Source organism: Sminthopsis crassicaudata, chromosome 5 (genome assembly GCF_048593235.1).
Source record: "Sminthopsis crassicaudata isolate SCR6 chromosome 5, ASM4859323v1, whole genome shotgun sequence".
NCBI classification, from domain to species: domain Eukaryota; kingdom Metazoa; phylum Chordata; class Mammalia; order Dasyuromorphia; family Dasyuridae; genus Sminthopsis; species Sminthopsis crassicaudata.
The window spans coordinates 218989682-219011028 of NC_133621.1; the positions used below are offsets into that span (position 1 = coordinate 218989682).

At 43.0% G+C, this 21347-nt stretch overlaps 2 protein-coding genes across 4 annotated transcripts; one reads left to right on the forward strand and one right to left on the reverse strand.

The window, feature by feature from the left end:
- The first annotated feature begins 5174 nt into the window (after window positions 1-5174).
- On the forward strand, window positions 5175-19160 carry GLS2 (glutaminase 2). 3 transcript variants are annotated; one of them, XM_074269991.1, is made up of 18 exons: window positions 5175-5802; window positions 8724-8823; window positions 9478-9599; window positions 9893-10022; window positions 10735-10814; window positions 10898-11061; window positions 11322-11380; window positions 12186-12218; window positions 12479-12537; window positions 12915-12981; window positions 15229-15279; window positions 15432-15608; window positions 15958-16089; window positions 16199-16291; window positions 16445-16506; window positions 17015-17091; window positions 17508-17571; window positions 17661-19160. In XM_074269991.1, exons 1-18 carry the CDS (start codon window positions 5618-5620, stop codon window positions 17815-17817), a joined length of 1812 nt encoding a protein of 603 aa, XP_074126092.1. In that variant the 5' UTR covers window positions 5175-5617; the 3' UTR covers window positions 17818-19160. The 3 variants fall into 3 exon arrangements, with proteins under 3 accessions (XP_074126092.1, XP_074126094.1, XP_074126093.1); XM_074269992.1 differs by lacking the exon at window positions 5175-5802 and adding an exon at window positions 5819-6081; XM_074269993.1 differs by lacking the exon at window positions 10898-11061 and having other exon boundaries at window positions 5640-5802.
- On the reverse strand, window positions 18531-21139 carry SPRYD4 (SPRY domain containing 4). The gene is made up of 2 exons (XM_074269995.1): window positions 20647-21139; window positions 18531-20133 (listed from the first exon to the last, which is right to left on the reverse strand). Exons 1-2 carry the CDS (start codon window positions 21092-21094, stop codon window positions 19595-19597), a joined length of 987 nt encoding a protein of 328 aa, XP_074126096.1. The 5' UTR covers window positions 21095-21139; the 3' UTR covers window positions 18531-19594.
- Between the last annotated feature and the right edge of the window lie 208 nt (window positions 21140-21347).

The following is a 21347-nucleotide window of genomic DNA, read 5'->3' on the forward strand; positions in this document are numbered from 1 at the left end:
GGAAAAAAGAATGCTAAATGTTGGAGGAGATATGGGTACAATGGGATATTAATGCATTGCTGGTGGAGTTGTAAAATGATTCAACCCTTCTGGAGAGCAATTTGGAACTATGCCAAAGGGCTACAAAACTGTGCAAAAAACTACTACTATAACCCAAGGAAATCATAAAGGAGAGAAAAGAACCCTCATGTGCAAAAAATGTTTGTAGCGACTCTTTTTGTGGTAGCAAAGAATTGGAAAGTGAGTAAGTGCCCCATCAACTGAGGATTGGCTGCATATGTCATAGTATATGAAAGTAATGGAATATTACTGTTCTATAAAAAATGATAAACAAACTGATTTTTAAAAAGGCCTGGAAAGATTTATATGAACTGATGCTGAAGGAAACCAGTAGAACCAGGAATACAATGTACACAGTAAGAGCAAGATTATGCAATGATCAACTATGAAAGACTTGATTCTTTCCAGCAGTTCAGTGATCCAAGACAATTCCAATAAACTTTGGATAGAAAATGCCATCTGCATCCAAAGAGAGAACTATGGAGACACGTTCAATTTTTTCTTTTTCTTCTGTTTTCTTTTTCTCATGGTTTTTCCTTTTTGTTTTGATTTTTCTCTTCCAACACGATTCATAAAGAAATGTGTATTTTTTAAATTTAATGTATATATATATAATATAAAACCAAAAAAACCCAAAAAAGTTTTCTCCAATTATATATAAAAATATCAATTTTTAAAATTCATTAAAATTTTTTTGAGTTTGAAATTCTCTTCTTCCCTTCCTTCCCTCACCCCCTCTCTGATGGTATAAATGCCATCTGATATAGGTTATACATCACATCAACTATATTTAAGGTCATTGGAATATACAGCTAAATCTTTCACTTGGTCTGGAGAACATCCCAGAATTTAAACTAACAACAAGAGTTCCTATGAATCTAAATAAATCTATTCTCAAAGATATAAATCAATGAATGAGTAAAAAAAAAAGTTATTTATTAAGTGTTTACTATGTTCTAAATACATAAAATCAAATCTCCAAGCTCATATTCCCAAAGAATGAATCACTGTTGCCAGTCTGTTGAAGTAAATATTGAGACTTTTTTTGATATGGGCAATGTGGGAATGTATTTTACTTTGATTACATATTTGTAACGAGTTTTGTTTGCTTTCTCAATATAAGGAGAGAAAAAGTGGATTTTCATTTGAAAAGAAGATAAAAGTTTAAATTTTTTAAAAGAATGCTATAATCTCGTTTAGGTTTCAAGAAAACAAAAAATTTTATCACTTATAGCCTCCATATCCTTCATAAACTATAAGACCATGAGCACAATAAAAGACTGATCCACCAAGCTACTTTGTAAGACACAAGAAAATGTTTTGTTTTTTCATTTACTAAAGTTTTATTTATTTAACTTATTTATTAAAGCTGAATTTCCAGTTTACTGGGCCATTTCAAGTTAAAACCAAGAAAAGAATGTCATACCTGCTAGCTTGAAACTACCTGGAAATAAAGAGATTAAATCATATTTAAATACTACGCTTATAACCTGCACTGTGCTAGGTTGAAGAACACTGGACCATTATCCTAACTCATGTAAAAGCAAAAGGATAGAGATAAATTTTCTTTATTTCAGTGATCTATTACAGAAAATATCGGAGTGGGCATGATTTCACAATAACTTTTTAAACTTTTACATAAATTTGAAAACATGTGGACAAGCAAACAAAAAGGAGCCTTTTTTTTTTTTTTTACAAGGTTATCTGACCCTTACTAGTAATTGAACAAGGAGATGTCATGAACATAGTATTATCTTGATTTTATACACTTCTATACAATATGGAAAGATGTGGATTAGCTGACAGTAAGTTAGGTTGAGTCTGGAACCAGCTGAATATTGGAAATCAAAAGTACTGATTAATGGATCAATACTAACATGGAGGTAGGTCTTTAATATAATGCCAGAGATATTCCTTCGGTCCTGTTATGTTCAACATATTAAAATCATGTCAACAGAACATAGCTCCTTGATGGTAGGTTCATTTTTGTCTTTATATCTCCAGAATAAAAAATGATACATTGCATGTAATGAATACTTTAAAAGACAGTGACAATGGAATCAATGAAGGCAAAGATAAGCAGATCAATGTGCTCTAGTGGAAAGAGTACAGATTTAGAATGAAAAGATCTGGTCTTACTGATCCCCATATTCTGTTTCTTGGTATCTGTGGAATGACTGAGAAGCCATTTCATCTGGGATTCAATATGAAATGAAGAAACCTTTGGGATTGCTCCCAATTCTCAAATGATATAAAGCTAGAGGGATGATTCATTGATTGGATGATAGAACTGAGATCTAAAAAGATGATTTGATCAGAGTTAGAGTTAGCAGGAATCATAGAGATCACTTAGCTCAATCCCACCACTTTATAGATGAAGAACCTGAGATCCAGAAACATTTTAAGTGACTTGCCATGCACATAAAAGTAATAAGTGCCACAGCCAAGATTTATATTCAGGTTCAAGTTTAACACTAAAATCTCAACAGTTTTAGAAGGGTAGACTGAAGAAAAGACAAAATATAAAAAATGTAAAATCTTGAATTAAATAAATTGTAACAAGTACAGGATAAAAGAGATACAGTAAAAAATAATAGAGTAGTTACTATGAAAAAGATCCAGGGTTTCTAGCATACTAAAAGCTTAGTAAGAGACAATAATATGAGACAGGGCAGGCAAAAAGATTAATGGGATCTTAATCTGCATAAGTACAAACAGAGTGTCCATAGTAATGGAGGTGGCATTCTGTCTTAGGTTACATATATCCAAAATAGGGACTCGAAATCATGCCACAGACTGGACTGGTTGAAGGAACTAGGGATTTTTAAATCTGGGAAATAGTAACTGTCTTCAAGTACATAGAGAGTTTCCATGTGGGACATGGATTGTTAACTTATTTTAATTGGCATCTGTGGGGAAAATTATGAACAGTGGGTAGAAATTACAGGGAGTCAAAATTATAACTATATTGAAAATTTTTATGCTGTCTAGGAAAGAGGATGGGGGAATGGAGGGAGAAAAAAATTGGAACACAAAGGTTTTTTGGGGTTTTTTTTGCAAGGGTAAATGTTGAAAACTATCTATGGATATGTTTTGAAAATTGAAAAAAAAACTTTAAAACATTTTTTTTTAAAGGGGGAAAAAAAAGAAAATTTTGCTAACAATATGAACCGGACAGAGTACTTCCTGTTACTGGAAATTAAAAAAAAGGATGATTTTAAACCAACTTCTAGGTGAGGTTTTAATTTATTGGAAAAGATCTGTGACTAGTCTAGTTTACAGAATTTCCAGTAAATAATTTTCCTCTACCAGTATAGAATGTATCTGCTACCTGCTCTGCAATTTAAGAAAAGTTGAGACTTGCCCAGGGTCACACAGTCAATATGTATTAGGTGAAAGATGTGAAACCCAATCTTTCTGACCCCAAGATTAGTAATTTTTTATCTACTGTCACACTGCCTCTCAGATGAGGTTTAATATTGTAATTTACCCAGCATCTTCTCTTGGGAAGATGAAAGCATTTCACAGATATATGCACAATCACAGTATTGGAAAGACGTCATCTAGACCAGGGCCTACTTTTCTTTTTCTACTTGTGACCCCTTTTCACTCAAGAAATGTTTATGCAACCTGGATATACAGGTAGACAAAACAGGCACACAAATCAAACATTTACAGATAATAAATTCCCCCACATTCAATTATTCCACCACATATAGGTTCATGAACCACGGTTTAGTAAACTTTGATAAATTCTAGGCCCCAAGTCTGGGGCCCAGTTTTGGGAGAGGGGGAGAAAGAGGGGTGCTTCTCTGCCTTCAGTTGGATCCTGTTTTCCCAAGAGCCCTGCCCAGATTTAGATTCAGAGAGCAATCCTAACACAAATTCCTCTCTTTACAACATTTGTCAGATAGGGAAAGTCAACGTTATATGGAAACTGAACAAGGATATGAGAATCTGCACCAAAAACAGGCCTTAACACTTAAAGAGTTCTCTTCCACAAATCCTTCCCTAGACAAGACAGATGGGGAAGGGGAAAGGAACCTACCAGCCTTACTCAAGACCTGGGGCTTAATTAACTGTACACCAGAATCAATCCATTAAAAAAAAAAAAAAAAAAAAAAAAAAAAAAGGCCGGCCTGTGCCACACCCTCCCCCAAATCCCTTCCCCGCAAACTTCGGGCTGCCATTCTGAGACTTCTTTTCCCTTGAAAGGCTGCCCTTTGGCATTTTTTTTTCCCCCTCCAAGTGAGGGGAAGATTCATTGCGCTTTTAACAGTTGGCTAAATTCCAAAAGGCCCCGGCCTGCCTCGGTGTTTTTAATTCCCTTTCACTTTTATATAACAACGTCCGGAGTAGATGTAAACGTATCCTGATCTCTCCGGCCTTTAACGTTCCCCTTCTTTCCATCCCCACTAACTCAAACCAATTCGGGGACAACCCTGACCAGTGGTCCTGATAGGCCACCTGTGCACAGTTGGGGTTGGGGGGAGGGCGAAGGGTCTCGTACAGAATGTGTGATCAGAGAGAAAGCCGACCTCATTAAAGGAAAGAAGCTCCCTTTTCGCCATTCTTCCCTGGGCACAGGGCCGTCGGCTGACCCTTGCACCCCCTCACCAGCAGTCTCCCGGGACCCTCACAATAAGCCGGCTGAAGTGGGCGGGGCCCGAGTTCCGCGGCCCTTCCTTACTGCGTCCCTCGCCCACCTCCGGCTATGCTAGGTCCCCGGCGGGCCCCGCCCGACTCACACCTAGACCCACGGCTGGGCCCCAGGGCTGAGAGGAGTGCTTTCAGTCAGATCTTTTTGGTTTCCTTCTCCCAAGAGCCTTGCCCAGAGAAGGGCCAGGGTGTCCGTGGAGAGAACAGTGACCTCCTCACGATCCAGTGGAGCGCTCACCCGCATTTTCCGCTACAGGGCCTCGCCGCTCCCCTTTTCTGGTGGCCTCCATCATCCCAGTCTTCCTCGTGGATCCTCGAACGCCTCGCGCTTCGCGTCCTCTGATATTCCACTGCCCTGGCTACGCGAGGCGCGAGGCGCGGACTGGTGCGCAGGCGCAGAACGCGTGGGTGGGGTGGGGTGGGGTGCGGTGGGACTGGGCGGGGCGGGGGCAGAATGGGGAGGAGAGAGAGAGGCCCGAAGAGAAGCGGTCTTCTGCAGCATCCCCTCCTCCCAGACTCGGTCCCGTTACTGGGCTGTCTCACCTTTTCCGCACGCCCACCCTAGTTCCCTCCCTCTCCTCGCTTATTGGATTCGACCCTTGCCCATCCCACCCCTCACTCTCCCCCCCCCCAGTTCTTACTCCTCCCTCCCCTTATTCCTCCGCCTTCGAACATACTTAGGGTCGCATCAGGGGGCTGACAGTCACTGCTGTCGGAGGGCTCTGAAGAGACAGTCACCCTTTCCCACACCTCCCCCAGCTGCCTCCCCCCAACCTCACCTATACCTGGCACCTCCGTCTGCACTCCCCTATCCCGGTCTTTTCCCAGCCCCACCCAGCCGGCTCCTCCAGAGGCGCTACTGCGCTCGCTCGCGAAACCCACCGCCGGAGGCGCGGGGATGCGCTCCCTGCGGGCTCTGCGTGCGGCCCTCCCAGGTGGGCGGCCCCCCGGGCGGGGAGGATGGGGTCCCCTGGCTCGGGCTCCCCTCCTCCTCGGGAGCGTTCGCCACCACCTGAACGAAGCGGCCGCGGCGCAGGGCCGGGAGATGCTGAACAGCCACCAGCCACAGCATCAGAAGGAACAGTAAGGCGGGAGGAGTGGGGGTGCGGGGGAGGGGGGGCGCATCGTCGCGACAGCGCCCCGGGCTCCAGCGCCGTCTCTCCCTCCTCCTGTGGGAAGCGCTCTCCTCTCTTTCCAGTCCTCCAGCCGCCCCTACCCTCTCCCTCCTCTCCCACCGAGCTACATCGCGATGCCCTTACCTTGGGATTTAGGGGTTTGGGTCCGCCCCACCCGGGCCATCCTGCGGAGTCCTTCAGGCCGGGGGCTAAGTCTTATTGCCCCCCCAGAATGTACGTTAGCAAGGTGCGTAGATGGGCAGCGCATTGCCCTAGAGCCTGTTTTCCACATCTCTCTGATTCTACTTCTTTCTCCCCTTCCCACTTTTTCTCCCCAATTCCAACCTAGCGTAACCCGGGCTGTTTAGTACGTATACCGTCTCTGTAATGTTTGGTTTGGGGCGGGGGAGGACTGGATGGCATTTACATGCAGAGTAGTCTGGTTAAGTATCTGCATGTAGAGGATGGGGGAGGGGCGGTGTTTGGGTACTATTTTTGTTGTCTGATATGTGTGTATAGCTGAGATATATGTATATGCATATATGTAAGTGCATGTGGATGTGTATCCATGCCTTCACTGCGTTACCTGGCCTGGGTGATGGGAGTCATGGGCTTTGTTATTGCTGCATTAGCTCAAGCTTAGGAGAGGGAGAGAGACAGAGAGAGAGAGGGAGAAAGACAGAGAGAGAGACAGAGACAGAGATTGTGTGTGTGTGTGTGTGTGTGTGTGTGTGTGTGTGTGTGTGTGTGTGTGTGTGTGTGTGTGTTTCATACAGGCAATACTTGCATAGGCCATAAATGAAGGTCCCAAAGCTTGCAGAATAGGGTAAATTTATTCAAAAGGAGAGCTTCTTTGTACTTACCTACAGTCTTATGAGAATGGAATAAAATAATATGTGAGAAGCACAGTGCCTGGCCCATAGTAGTCACTTAATAAAGGCAGCTTCTCTTCCTGGCCTTCCCCCTTCCCCTCCCCCTCCCCCTTGCAGTGGAATTAATTCATTGAGAATTAGATTTCCCCGGTCATAGTCAGCCAGAAAGTCAGACTAGGACCTTGTTTGCTTATGTGTGAGTACGTATGTGCTGGCCTTTCTCCATTACCCCAGATGTCCCCATTCTTTGGGAAGTCTGTGTGAGTCTGCACCTTTCTTCCCTGCCTAGGAAATTTTGCTAGTGCTAAACCTTCCCGTCCAGTTTATCTCTTCCTCCTTCCTGTTTAAACTTGGGATGCCAGACAGAGAGGTAGGATGGGAAAATTCAGGATTCTCAAAGATTTATACATATGCATATGTGCATGTATATGTATATAGATATAAATACACAGTCCTCTCTTTTGGCTTTGGGTGAAGACCCAGAAATAGATATAAATGCCACCCAAAACCTACATTGTAGAGAAGGGCATGAAAAAAAGGATTCCCCACTTCTGGTATTTATTTCATTAAAAAAAAAAAAAGGTAAATATATTCTTTCCAAAATTTCTACTTATGAGTTAAATATTGGGGGGACTATTTAAACTTACACAAGTGTCACATATTAAAACTTAAGAAATCTACCCTACTCCTTCCTAGTACAACCAGCAAGTGTCCCTAGTGTATTATATCCTAAACCTGATTGGGTCATGTCCAACTCTTTGGGATCCCGTATGGAATTTTCTTGGCAAAGATACTGGAATGGTTGGCCATTTCCTCTGCCAATGGATTAAGCCAAACAGGTTAAGTGACTAGCCCAGGATCACACAGTGAGTATGAGGCTGAAGTTGAACTCAAGATTTACTTGCCTGGAAGCAGCACAGCACTCTGCCCATTGAGCCACCTAGCTGTCCTTCCTGAGTGGAGTGGATAGGAAAAGATGGAAGATAATATTGTTTTATTGCCCCTCTTCTCCAAGGAGATCAAAATACTTAAATTTTAAACAATGAGCCCCCTCAGTATTCTTTTTTGTCCCCCCTTTCCCTCTTAATAGAAAAAAAAAGCAGTAAAATAAGAAAACTAGTCATCAAAGTGTTAGCTTTCCAACATCATGAAATAAAAGCTAGTTCAGCTCCTTTTTACACAGACACAAAATAAAAGTACTATGGGAATGGGGAAGAAAAGTTGCTCTGTTTGTCTCCTGGCGATATAAGATTTAATTATCTTTCAGTATTGTCCTAGGATTTATGTTCTCTGAGTGATGAATGTTGTGGAGTGACATTAAAACTGGAAGTTCCCAGATGGAGACATGAGAGAGGAGAAAAGCACTCTCCTTTAGAACCCAAAGTTGTACCTTTCTCTTCCTTATGCAGAAATACCATTTTGCCAAAACTCTACACTCTTGTCCGCTTCAGAACTGAGGTCAACTTTCTATTTTGTTCCCCTCCCATATTTTCCTTTCCCTCATAGAGAGTTAGCCACTCCCTTCTTACCTGGTCTCTTCCCAGAGCCAGGCTTGGCCAGTAAAGATACTTTCCTCTTTTCTTTTTCTTTTCTTTTTCTTGCCAATGTTTGTCCCATATCTGAAGGATATTGATTCCAAGTGACTATTGGAGGTGAAAAGCATATATGTGATAGATTTATCCCCCTAGGAGTTACCTCAAGGTATTCCCTCTCTCAGGAGTATTACAGATATAGGTTCTTAATAAGAGATATTTGAAGAATGGAAAATCTTCAAGATCCAAAAAACCTACAAACCTCTAATAGTGGAATTTTAGGGACTGTGACAAAAGTAGGAAACACATACTGGGGGGTGGGATGGGAGTGGGGGAAAGGGAATCTTCCTGCATATCTGATATATAGCCATTTGTATTTCAATTCACAAAATAGTTCTTAACCTCTGCTCTTAGAATGGTTGAGAAATATCTAGAAAATGTGTCTGAGACCTCAGATCTCTCCATTTATTCACACTTCCAAACAGTGATTCATCAGAAAGTGGGATGCTGTCCCGTCTGGGTGACCTGCTCTTCTACACCATTGCTGAAGGACAAGAAAGGATCGCCATCCATAAGTTCACTGCTGTGAGCTATTCTCCAGCTTCCCCTACCCAGCTCCCCAAATTTCTGAAGGAGTAGGAGAAAAAGAGGGCAGCATGCATGCAAAACTGATGTTGGGAACCTATAATACATGAGGTTAAGTAACTAGTGGTTTCAGAACTACTTGGTCAATTGTCTCAGCCATGGTCAATCTAGGATAGTTTCCAAAAGAACTACTCTCTGACCTTGGGCCTTTGAACTATGAACCAATGAACAGAACCAAGTACAGAAATTTTACTTTTCTTTATGATCAAGACCAATAATGGAGTTACTCCTATACTCTCATAGATTATAGAATCTTAAGAGTTTAAAGGAACCTGTCTCAGAAAGCTTTGTCCAAAACTGAAGCAGTCACCTCTATAGCATCTAGAAAGCCATATCGATATGATTCTGTCCAGACTCTTATTTGAAGACCTACAATTTTAGGAAATTCACTGAATATCCACTCCATTCTTCCTTAGCTTGAGGTGAATCTATCTCCTTCCAATTCGCACCCTTTCTCTTAGCTCTGTTAGTAAAAGGCTTAGAGCAGGAAAAGAACCTCACCATGTTTCAGGACATGTAGTTAAATGAGGGCTGGCAAAGGTAAAAGGATAGAGCTTATCCTGGAGCTTATGGAGCCCTCTCTTTCCTCTGAAGGCACTGAGAGCCACTGGGCTGCAGACATCAGATCCCCGGCTTCGGGACTGTATGAGTCAGATGCGTCGAATGGTTCGAGAATCCAGCAGTGGAGGTCTCTTAGACCGTGATCTCTTTAGGAAGTAAGAGCCTGGGTACAAGAGCACTTTTCTCACTTCTATTCAAACCCCACAAATTTATAAGATATATAAGAAAAGATTTTAGAGATCACTTCATCCAATCTGTTTTTATAGATGAGGAAACTATGGCCCAGAGAAACTGGGATAGACCCAAAGTTTTCACAGGAAGTTAGGCCCAAGCTCTAGCACAGCTTTGATATTACTTTTCCTTCCCCCAACCTGAAAGCGATCTGTACAATGGGTGGTGTAATATTTGAAGTTCGTCTTCCTGATTTATTTGTGATTGTGTGGTCCAGATGTGTGAGCAGCAACATTGTGCTCCTGACCCAGGCATTCCGAAAGAAGTTTGTTATTCCTGATTTTGAGGAGTTCACAGACCATGTGGATCGCATCTTTGAGGAGAGCAAAGAACGCACAGGAGGCAAGGTGAGGAACAGGGCAGTAGAGGGGAAGGAAATAGGATCTTGTATGCTCTAAGGTCTTCTGTGACTAAAGGAAGAGGATTGTGAATGATCTCAATGATTAAAAGCCAAATGGCAGTCCCCTCTCCTTCACCCTACCCCTTGCCAGATCCCAGTTCAGTAAAGTTTCTGAGGTTCCCAGGAGGGAAGGCAATGGTTAACTACCATAAAGATTTGGCAATTTAATAAAAGTGAATATCTAAAGGAAACTGTTGGAAGATAATGTACATACATCTAAAGGAAGCTAGCTCCAAGGATTTCCATTTTTGTTCCCTATAGGTAGAGATAATGTCTAAGCTATTCTTAGCATGCTTAAAGAATCATAAAAGGGGGGAATCCTCCAAAATATGTAATAAATTACTTTGGGCTGGAGGTAGAGACATGAAAAAAGCCATAGTTTGCCAAATTGTATTTGAAAGGCTGAAAGATTTGAAGTCTGGAAGTCTTCAACTAGAAACTGAATGATTACTTATTGGGAATGTGATCGAGGGGATTCCTATTGAACTAGATGACCTCTAAAAGATATCATTGAACTCCGTGATTACATGAAATTTTAACTTAGGTTATCAACTGTCCTGGCACCCTTTACCTTAAATTTATTCTTTCCCTTTCACCCTCTCTCCCTTCCCCCATCTTTCTACTCTTACTCTCTGTCCCCCAAATTTCTTCTTGCCCAGGTGGCGGCCTATATTCCCCAGCTAGCCAAGTCAGATCCTGATCTATGGGGTGTTTCATTATGCACAGTGGATGGACAAAGGTGAGGATGCTGGAAAAAAGTAGCAGGGAGGGAAGAGTTGCAGGACTAAGGCCACCCTTTTCATAGCTTTTCTCTATCTATAGGCACTCAGTAGGACAGACTAAGATCCCCTTCTGTCTACAGTCCTGTGTGAAGCCCCTCACTTATGCCATATCTGTCAGCAACCTGGGCACTGAGTATGTGCATAAATATGTGGGCAAAGAGCCCAGTGGTCTACGTTACAACAAGCTTTCCCTCAATGAGGAAGGTGAGAGCTATCACAAGTCAGACCAAAGCATATGCTGCTACTTTTCTGCCCTTCCTTCTTGCTTTCCATCAGTCTTAACCCCCTCTCCACGTGCTTCTCTGACCATTCTTTTAGCTAAGTATTTTCCAGCTTCTCAGGAAAATGGTCTGTGAGTTTCAAACTAACCAACAGAATGAGAGGACTGAGAGCAGTAGAGGGTGGGAAGCAGTCATGTCTAGATCCCCCACTGATAGAGCTTTGGGTGGATTGTGTCTCCCCAGGAATCCCTCATAATCCAATGGTAAATGCTGGTGCCATTGTTGTGAGTTCTCTGATAAAGGTAAGGGTCCTGACCTCAGTTTAAAAATACTGCCAGAACTATTCATCCTTCAAGTGTCTCTGGCTCTGTAGTCCCCATTTTCCAATGAGGCAAAGTGTAACACCCCTTTGTCTTAGCCAACTGTTAAAATAATTCTGATTCCCCAAAGGGGGCATGAAGGTAGTATAAGGATCCTGATCTTACCATTTCTTTGGAAAAATCCCAGTATAATGGATATATTCCCTGCCCTAGTCAAAGACCTTGATCAGTAGAAAAGAGAAAAGGCTCTAGTTACCTCCCTGATCACAAAGGCTAAGTGCCAGGACCAGGGGGAGGACAGCACCTTTCTGTGCTGATTGGCCACATCAGGGTGAGGGAGTAGACAGGAGAGAGGGTGAATGGCCTGAACAAAACCAGCTATTACAGTCACCTGGAACTGCTGAGTTGGCCTTGGGCAGGGGGTATCAGACTGGCCCACCAGCTGTAGGCCTCCCAGGCCTTGAGCAATAACTCCGAGGGCAGCGACACCCTGGGAGCCAATCACAGCCCCTGTTGAAGAAGGTGGTACCAGGTTGCCCTTCCCCCACTACTGAGGTGTAGGAGCCTGTGTTTTTGACCCTTTAGGCAGCACATTGGTAAAGGGAAGTGGTCCCCTCATTATTGCTCAATGCTAGCCACTCTAGGTCACATGGGTTCAGATCTTATTCCTTACCTTGATTCCTACCATGTCTCCATCAAGATCAGTCCTTTTCCCCTGCCAGATTCCTCTGTGTCTACCCTGAGGTTATCACCCCATCCTATGCTGATAACATGTCTCTTTTTACAGATGGATTGCAATAAAGCAGAGAAGTTTGATTTTGTAAGTTCCCTTGCTACCATATAAAATATTCTCAATAGCCAATGTACCAACTCAGATTATGACCCTTATTTTCTGAGATGTGGGAAGCTGCTTGCCCTTGCCTTGATTTGGGGAACCCTTTTGAAGCTCCTAAGCTCTATAGCTAAACTGGGATCAATATTGAGTGATTCAGAAGACCTTGTCAATTTGGTCTTTGTTAGAGTAGAGGTTTTCATTACTTAAATGGAATATGTTTCTTGCTTCCTCTTACTTTCTTCTAGGTGTTGCAGTATCTGAACAAAATGGCAGGAAATGAATATATGGGTTTCAGCAATGCTACGTAAGACTCCATAAAAGATTATTTTGGGGAGAAGGAGAAATCTAAGGATATTTGGGGGGAATCTGCTATACCTCTGAACTGTAACTTAACATTAGTGTTTCATTAAAGTATAGCAATTTTTTTCAATAGATAATGGATTGAGGTTGACACTGCCTAGGTTCCATTCATGTCCTAGACAGTTTCTAGTCTAGTCCTACTAGAATAGATTGTTGGAATGTTTTCTATGGCCTACACTGTAAAGCAATGATTCTTCCCTGCTCAGGGTCAAAAGTTTTGTAGGATATCTATGATATGTTTCCCCTAATCCAGAGAAAATATTTCCTCTTTTTATGACTTACTCTAAACTTTAGAATTACTAACTATAGTTTTTGCTACAGGTTCCAGTCAGAAAAGGAAACTGGAGATCGGAATTATGCAATTGGCTATTATCTCAAGGAAAAGAAGGTAATAGAGGATGTTGGCTTGGGGGGGGGGGAGAGTTAGTAGAAATTCTTTTGAAACCAAAGGGGCAAAAGCTCTGCTGGTGTATAGGAATTGGACTGAAAAGCTATGAATTCCATTAGCAAGCTTAATATGTTATGAAGATAAGCTAGAAACTTTCTCAGTAAGACCAAGAGTGAAATAAGGATACCCATTATCACCACTATTCAGTATAATTCTAGAAAGTTAGCTTTAGCAATAAGAGAAGAAAAATAAATTGAATCAAAATAGGCAACAAAGAAATAAAACTTTATCATTCTTTGCAGATGATATATGGTGATGGTATATTTAGAGAACCAACTTGAAATATAACAACTTTAGCAAAGTTGCAGGATATAAATAAATCTACATAAGTCTTCAGTATTTCTATATGTTACCTACAAAGTCTAGCAACATGAGATAAGAAGAGAAATTCTATTTAAAATACAAAAATATAAAATAAAATAAAATATTTAATCGTCTACCTCCCAAGACAAAATCAAACGAACACAATTACAAAACACTTCCCACAAATAAAGTCATATCTAAATAATTGGAAATTTTTCAATTGCTCATGGGTAGACTGAGATAATAATAATAAAAAAAAGAATTCTACCTAACTCAATTTATTTATTCAGTGCCATATCAATCAAACTGCCAAAAATTATTTTATAGAGCTAGAAGAAATAACAATTCATCTGGAAGAATAAAAGATCAAGGAAATAAATGAAAAAAAAAATGCAAAGAAGGTGGCCTAGCCATACCAGACTTAAAAGTAGAAGTCACCAAAACCATTTGGTACTGGCCAAGCAATAGAATGGTGGATCATTGGAATAGTTAGGTACACATGACACAATAGTCAATGACCATAGTAACTTAACTATTTGCTATAACTCAAAGCCTCCAGCTTCTGGAAGAACTCACTGTTTGACAAAACTTGCTGAGAAAAATGGAAAATAGTGTCAGAAATTAGGCATAGACCAACATCTCACACCCTATACCAGGGTAAGATTAAAATGGGCTCATGATTTAGCCATAAAGGGTGATAACTATAAGCAATTTAGAAGAGGAGGGAATAGTTAACTTCTTTGAGCTTTGGTTGGAAAAGAGAGAAATCTATGACCAAACAAGAAATAGAGAATATTGTGAAATGCAAAAGGGATTAAATTAAAAACTAAACTAAACTAACAAACAAAACTAACATAACCAAGATTAGAAGGGAAGCAAAAGGCTGGCAAACAATTTTTACAGCTAATCTTTCTGATAAAGGCTTCATTTCTAAAATATATGGGAGAACTGAGTCAAATTTAAAAGATTATGTCATTCCCTAAATGATAAATGGTCAAGGGATAGCTTTCAGATGAAGAAATTAAAGCCATACATAGTCATATAAAAAGAATCTAAATCACTGTTGATTAGTGGAATGCAATTAAAACAATTCTGAGGTACCAGCTTACACCTACCAGATTGGCTAAAATGACAGGAAACGATGATAAATGTTGGAGGGGATCTGGGGAAAATGGGACATTAATGCACTGTTGTTGGAGTTATGAACTGATCCAACCATCCTGGAGAGCAATTTGGAACTATACTCAAAAAGCTATAAAACTGTGAATATTCTTTAATCTAGCAGTGCAACTACTAGATTTATATTCCAAAGAGATCATAAAAGAGAGAAAAGGACCCACATGTACACAAATATTTGTCGCAGCTCTTTTTGTGGTAACAAGGAATTATAAATTAATAATGGATTCCCATCAATTAGGGAATGGCTGTATAAGATATATGGTATACGAATGTAATGTAATATTACTGTTTTATAAAAATTGATGAGCAGGCTGATTTCAGAAAAGCCTGGAAAGACCTACATGAACTGATGCTGAGTAAAGTGAGCAAAACCAGGAGAACATTGTAAACAGTAATAGAAAGAGTGTATGATGCTCAACCTTGATAGACTTAATTCTTCTCAGCAACACAGTGATCCAAAATAATTACAATAGACTTGTGATGGAAAATGCCATCTGCATCCAGAGAAAGAACTATGGCAACTAAATACTATTTTTACTTGTTTGATTTTTCTCTTATGGTTTTTTCCTTTTGTGCTGATTTTTCTTTCACAACATGACTAATATGGAAATATATTTTTTCTTAAAAAGCTATGATTTGTTGACAAAATAGTGCCAATCTAAAGCAGCAATGCATTTTTTTGTTGTTGTTGTTCTTCCCCTGCAGTGTTTTCCTAAGGGAGTTGATATGATGGCTGCATTGGACCTCTACTTCCAGGTAAATAAAACTCTTGTTTCAGCTCTGAGCTGTGGTAACTAGAGACAAAAGATTCTTTGTAGAGACATCAGGGTCCTCTATCCCTGCTCCCCATCCAAAATGAAGATAATGGAGGGTTACATAATCCTCCACCATACCCTTTGTTTCCCTAGCTGTGTTCAGTGGAGGTGACATGTGAATCAGGCAGTGTCATGGCGGCTACCCTTGCCAATGGTGGAATCTGCCCCATCACAGGCGAGAGTGTGCTGAGTGCTGAGGCTGTTCGCAACACCCTCAGCCTCATGCATTCCTGTGGCATGTATGACTTCTCTGGACAGTTTGCCTTTCACGTAAGTCTATCTGAACTACCCATATTTTCTGTCAAGAGAGATTCAGGCTGATCTTTCTTCTTTATTTCCAGTCAGGAGGCAGAAGCTATTGGGGAAGAGGGTGGGAGGAATGACCTAAATGTGAAAGGAAGCTGTTGACCAAATTAGCAGTATTACAGGAGAGGTGTATATGTAAGGAAAATCGTAGGTTGTGAGAATGTTTCAAAAAGAAAATATTCATGGGACCCTAAGCAGCATCCTTGACTAATCCACTCACTCAAGGGGGAGTCCAAGAAATGGGCACAGCGATTATGTGACCAAATTCTGTACCATCTTTGGCACATGCTCAGTCCCACCTTTGCTCCCCCAGGTTGGCCTTCCAGCCAAATCCGCAGTGTCAGGAGCCATTCTTCTTGTGGTACCTAATGTCATGGGGTTGATGTGCCTGTCACCTCCATTGGACAAGGTGGGAAACAGTCATAGGGGCATCAGCTTCTGTCAGGTAAGTTGCACCTTAGGAATACTAAAATTCCTTTCTCATTGCAAACCAAATATTTCTTGGGTACCTACTATTTGTTTCTCTTCCTGTCTCCCTTTGGCTGTGACCATAGAAACTTGTATCTCTCTTCAACTTCCATAACTATGACAATTTGCGGCACTGTGCTAAGAAGCTAGATCCTCGCCGTGAAGGAGGAGAAGTTCGGGTAAGAAATACCATGGTTGGTTGTAGAAATATTCCTAAAATAGAACATTCCCAACACCTTGAGCAGGAAGCATCTATGCTGTTCATCTAAGTGGGCATTAGGGCTATACACGTGGCACCACTGTCCTCAGGTAACTAATTTTTTTCCCCCCAGAATAAGACTGTGGTGAACCTGCTTTTTGCTGCCTACAGTGGAGATGTTTCAGCTCTTCGAAGGTACTGTCACCCTGATGGCTAAAAATAAAAACCTAGAACATAACTGAAGAGCTAGAGGGGCTTCTAACTATCCAGTCCAACTCCTTTTGATGATATAGTCGAAAACATCAACACCCAGGGAGGTTGTAATTTAATTGAGGTGTCACAGGGAGTATGGCAGTTGGGATTGTTAAAGAGGGTATTCAGGACTCTCTTAGTCAGGGCCCGCTACCACTTATATTAGTGTGCTGTTGCACAGAAGTGGGAGGCCGAGAGCTGAGCCCTGGGAATGTGGACACACCTTGCAAGGCTGAGAATTGTTCTTTCTGGGAATCATCCTCCCCCCACTTTTATTTGGGAATATCCAGCACAGGACCACTAAGGCCCCTGGAAGAGCTGGAGCACTTCAGGCATGGCAGAAACCCTCCTCATTTTTCTTTACACTTCTCTGAGTACCAGTCCTGTTTCAGAAGGAACAGAGCTGGTGACACCTGAAGGACACCAGCAGCTCTTTTGCTGTTGCTCCTAGGTTTGCCTTGTCAGCGATGGACATGGAACAGAAGGACTATGATTCCCGCACAGCACTACACGTGGCTGCAGCAGAAGGTAACTGAAAGATTAACAAGGGCTCCAGATTATAAATGCCCATTATTGGTGTATGCCAGCTATCTTAACTCAGCAAAGGTGCTCATTAAAAATCTCATCACAATTGCCCTCCTCTATCAGTCATCATATTATATTCCTTTGTCTCTCAGGGTCACCAGACACAAAGAACAAGCCAAACTCTATTAGAGCACATGTGTGCATTCATTCAAATTGAGTGCTATTGTCCTAATAGTTATTGGGATACAAAACCAAATTAGAGGTGCCTGATTACAATTTATAGCCAGAATTATTCTCTGTTGTTAAAGGGGATAGGAAAACTTTTTTTTTCCACCTTGCACATATCCCTCCATTAAGGATCAAGAGGCCAAATAGATTGCCATAGGCAATGCCTGACTTGCTTTCCCTCTGTATTGCAGGACACCTGGAGGTTGTCAAGTTCCTGGTGGAAGCCTGCAAAGTAAATCCTTTTGTGAAGGATAGGTGAGTAGGAGAAACCAGTAGCAGGACTTTGTTCCTTTCTACCTCTACCCAATTCCCTATTTATCTGATTACTGTGCTCTCCTTCACAGGTGGGGCAATATTCCCTTGGATGACGCTGTACAGTTCAACCATCTGGAGGTGGTCAAACTGCTGCAGGATTACCAGGACTCCTATACTTTGTCTGAGACGCAGGCTGAGGCCGCAGCTGATGCCCTGTCTAAGGAAAACCTGGAGAGCATGGTGTAAAGGGGACTACCCTCTCCTTCAATAGAAATGAAGTCTACCTGGCTTCAGTGAGGGAAGAGGGAAAGTCAGCTTGATGTCTTAGACCAGAGCCTCTTAGAGGAGTTGTCATATCGCCCCCAACCCCTCCATACCCTCATCATGAGCCAGATTTTATTCTACCCTCCCATGACCTTTTCAGACAAAGCCCAAAGAGGAGCCCTAGTGGCCACTATCAGTTTTTGAATTGGGTTTTGGCCAGAAGTTTTGGGTTTCTGTGTGGTGCAAGTAAGTATTTTGACTCTTTTAGCATATCCAGCGGGTTTACCTAGGTTTCCTCTTAGTAGTCAGTTCTCCTTTAAGTGGATCCTTCTACAGACCGCCTCCTCCCTCCCCCACCCCCAGCCAGAGTGGCTTCAGTGCCTACAGTGGAGGGTCCTTGGCACACACCCCCTGCCCCTGCTCGTTGGAAGCCTGAGTCAAAGGGCTGACAAGTTGAATTTGCATAATTTGAGAACTGTCTGTATGGTTTCTTCTCCCCGACTCCTCGGTTGAAGAAATATATTAAAGACAGGAAGTGTGCACTGATGAAGAGCCCTGGGTTCCTACACCTCTTAATAAGAAAACAGAGGAGAAATGGGGAAAGCTGAGGAAACTGGTTTCAAGGAGGCTGAAGGTACTATACCTCCTTCAGCTAGGATATAATGCTGCTAATACTTTTATAGACAGAGAAAGTATTTTGTGATCAAATAAAATTTTAATTACACAAATCAATATTTTTGTTAAACCCAGCCCTCTCCCTTTCTCCTTTGATGAAGGGTGTTTAGCCACCATTACTACAGTAAGAGAGGCTAGACAATGTACAGAATGTATATTTATATGGTATTAGCCAATATATATATATTCCAAATCTTTCTTTATATAGATTCTCATTTCTAGGGAAAAGGCAAAAATCACATTCTTAAAATTAGGGTGAAGGGACACAAAGAATACTATTTGTTTTAGCATTTGAGTTTAAAGCTGAAAATTTCCAAGTCTCTGCCAAACATGTTAGGTGAGACTTCCTGCCCAGCAACCCCTTTTCAAAATCCCTAAAGGAGGGAAATGTTTGTAAATATAGTATCCCCAAGAATGCCAATTCCCATGACCAATAATCTAGCTAACCCCAAGTTTTCTTCATTGTCCGCCACAATTTTAACTGATTGATTAGATGTAGGAATATGGGCAGGCAGAAAGACTCAACAGATGGGAACAGTTGCAGCTATGTGGAGCTAACAAGTTATGGTTATGAAGTTGTTGGGGTCAGGGCCATGTTCTCAGGCTCCAGCATACTGAGTCAATAAAGCACTTGTGTGAATGAGTTAAAAGTCCAGACTCCATGTACTCCACACACAAAGGGATAATGATATATTGATAACTTTGCCATTCCTCTAGCCATACATCCAAATATGAACAAAATGGGAAAGCGTCACCTTGGTTTACCTCTCAAGTAGAATTATAATAATGAAGTTAAAGCAGAGCTGCAAGGCAAACTTTCAGAACAAGTAAAATCTAAGACTGTTAAGTGGCTCAAAGGGAGACCCAGGTGTTATTCTAACCAAACTGGCCCCCACCAAAATCAGGCTACTATATATGTGTCCAGCAGAACTGAGAGCTGTCTCCTTATAAGAACTAGAACAGCACATGGATTTGAAGTATTGCACAAGTGCCCGACATTGTTGGCTGACTAGGTGTGAGAACTAGAATGCATTGGCTTGCACATGAGAAAGGGGCTTCAGGGAAAGGCTCTAATTAAGCCACGCTAGATTCCTTCAGGCACGTCAAGCCCTGAGTGGGTCAGCAGCTCTCCATCCCAAAGGGCAAAGGCAGGCACCACCGGGCCTCGGAACTCTGTCCTTAGGGAGTACACCACCGTAGTCCTGTTAGTATCCACCAGGCTCAGTCTCTGTGCTTCGTAATCCAGAAGCAGCCCCACTCTCTCAGGCTGGCCAATGCCCGTTATGGGGGCACTCTCATTGACCAACATGGCGTGCCACTTCCGGTGAGCGTAGGTGAACACCCAGGAATGACCATCCAGGCCAATGCAGGAATCTCGAGGTATATCTACATCAGCCACACCTATGCGGAAATGCTGAGATTTCTTGACCGTGACTTCCCAGTAGTGCCGCCCCTGGGTGACCGCCGTGTCACCCAGCACCACAGCCCACTCCTGGAAGCGTTCCACGTTGAGGGCCACTTTGGTGGGCTCCAGCCCCACCATGCCATATTTAACACCGGTCTCCCCCCTGAAGAGTGCCAGGCTGGTATGAGCCGTCTTTTCTTCTAGCTTGAAACTGATAGCTGCAGAGCAACCAGAGAGAGACGTGAAGAGGCTGGAATAAGAACCTTAAGCGCAAAATGGGGAGGTGGGGAAGGCTGGAAAAGAAGTGCAATTGGGGGAGCGGAAGAGGGGTCGAGGGGCAATGGGGGGGAGGGGAGATAGGTCCTAACTGGGAATGGAAGGAGAACGGGGGAGGGAGGTCTGAATCGTGAATGAGATCAATGGTGGGTTTACATTTGGGGTGTGGGTCCCGGCTGGAAGCAGAAAAAGGGTGGCTTCAGGGACCAAAACAAATAGACTCATCTTACTGGACCTCCCAACAGCTATAGGAACAAGAAAATTAGCCCAGCAATAGAGACAGGGGCCCAGGATCGGAGAGACTGTCACGTGCGTGGGGGAGGGGCGTACGGAAGCGTCCCCCACACCGAGGCTGGAGGGCGGGTAAAGGGACGGACTGGGGAGTATGCGGTCGGGAAAAAGGTCTCCGGAAGTCAGCAGAAAGTCCCCTAGAATGGTCAGCAGGAAAGCCCTACCTCTCCGTGTGGCGGCGGCCGTGGCCCCCCACCATTCAGGTCCCCAACGACGCAGCACACGCGCTACGGGCAGCGCCATCTTGCGCCCCAGTTCTCTGGGAACGCCCCTCACGCTGGGGTGCCGCCATCTCCACGGCGCCGCTTCTTGGGCACGTGACCCAGAAGAGCGCCTCCACCGCAGTCCCACGCCGCGCAGGGCGATGACGTCGTCGCGTCTGGGTGGGAGGCTGACGCAGCCGAGCTCCACAGCCTTGAAGCGGTCTGAGAAGGTGGAGGGTGCGGGAGCAGTTCTTTGTGTGGCTCCTCCCCTCTTCCCGGTGCTCCGGGTTCCTATTACTGCTGTGAGGTCTCCAGCACTCTGCCAGCGACAGCCCCTCGAAGCAAGTGGGCCTGCTGGCGTTCGATCAACTCCGACTCCCCGTGCCCCCGTTTGGGGTTTTCTTGGCATAGATACTGGAGGAGTTTCCCATTTCCATAATGTTTATTTGGCAGATGAGGAAACTGAGGCAAAGGGGAGTGGTTGACTTGCCCGGGTTCACACAGCTGATTAGTATCTGAGGCCGCATTTAATTCAGGAAGAATGCCCGGTGCGTACTCTTGGTGCCACCTAGCGGCCCTGGGCGATAATTAACGGTGTGAAGCACCTCGAACCTGATGTTTACCCCAAACAAACCAACTATTGCGCAGGCGTTGAGGAGAGG

Bases quoted from the DNA above. Each gene is read 5' to 3' on its own strand.
- SPRYD4 (XM_074269995.1), bottom strand. From the start codon at position 21,094: ATGCCAAGAAAACCCCAAACGGGGGCACGGGGAGTCGGAGTTGATCGA. The intron at 20,134-20,646 runs GTAGGGCTTTCC...GTTGCTCTGCAG, and splicing joins GGCCGCCGCCACACGGAGAG to CTATCAGTTTCAAGCTAGAA.
- GLS2 (XM_074269991.1), top strand. From the start codon at position 5,618: ATGCGCTCCCTGCGGGCTCTGCGTGCGGCCCTCCCAGGTGGGCGGCCC. The intron at 12,219-12,478 runs GTAAGTTCCCTT...ACTTTCTTCTAG, and splicing joins AAGCAGAGAAGTTTGATTTT to GTGTTGCAGTATCTGAACAA. The intron at 17,092-17,507 runs GTAACTGAAAGA...TCTGTATTGCAG, and splicing joins ACACGTGGCTGCAGCAGAAG to GACACCTGGAGGTTGTCAAG.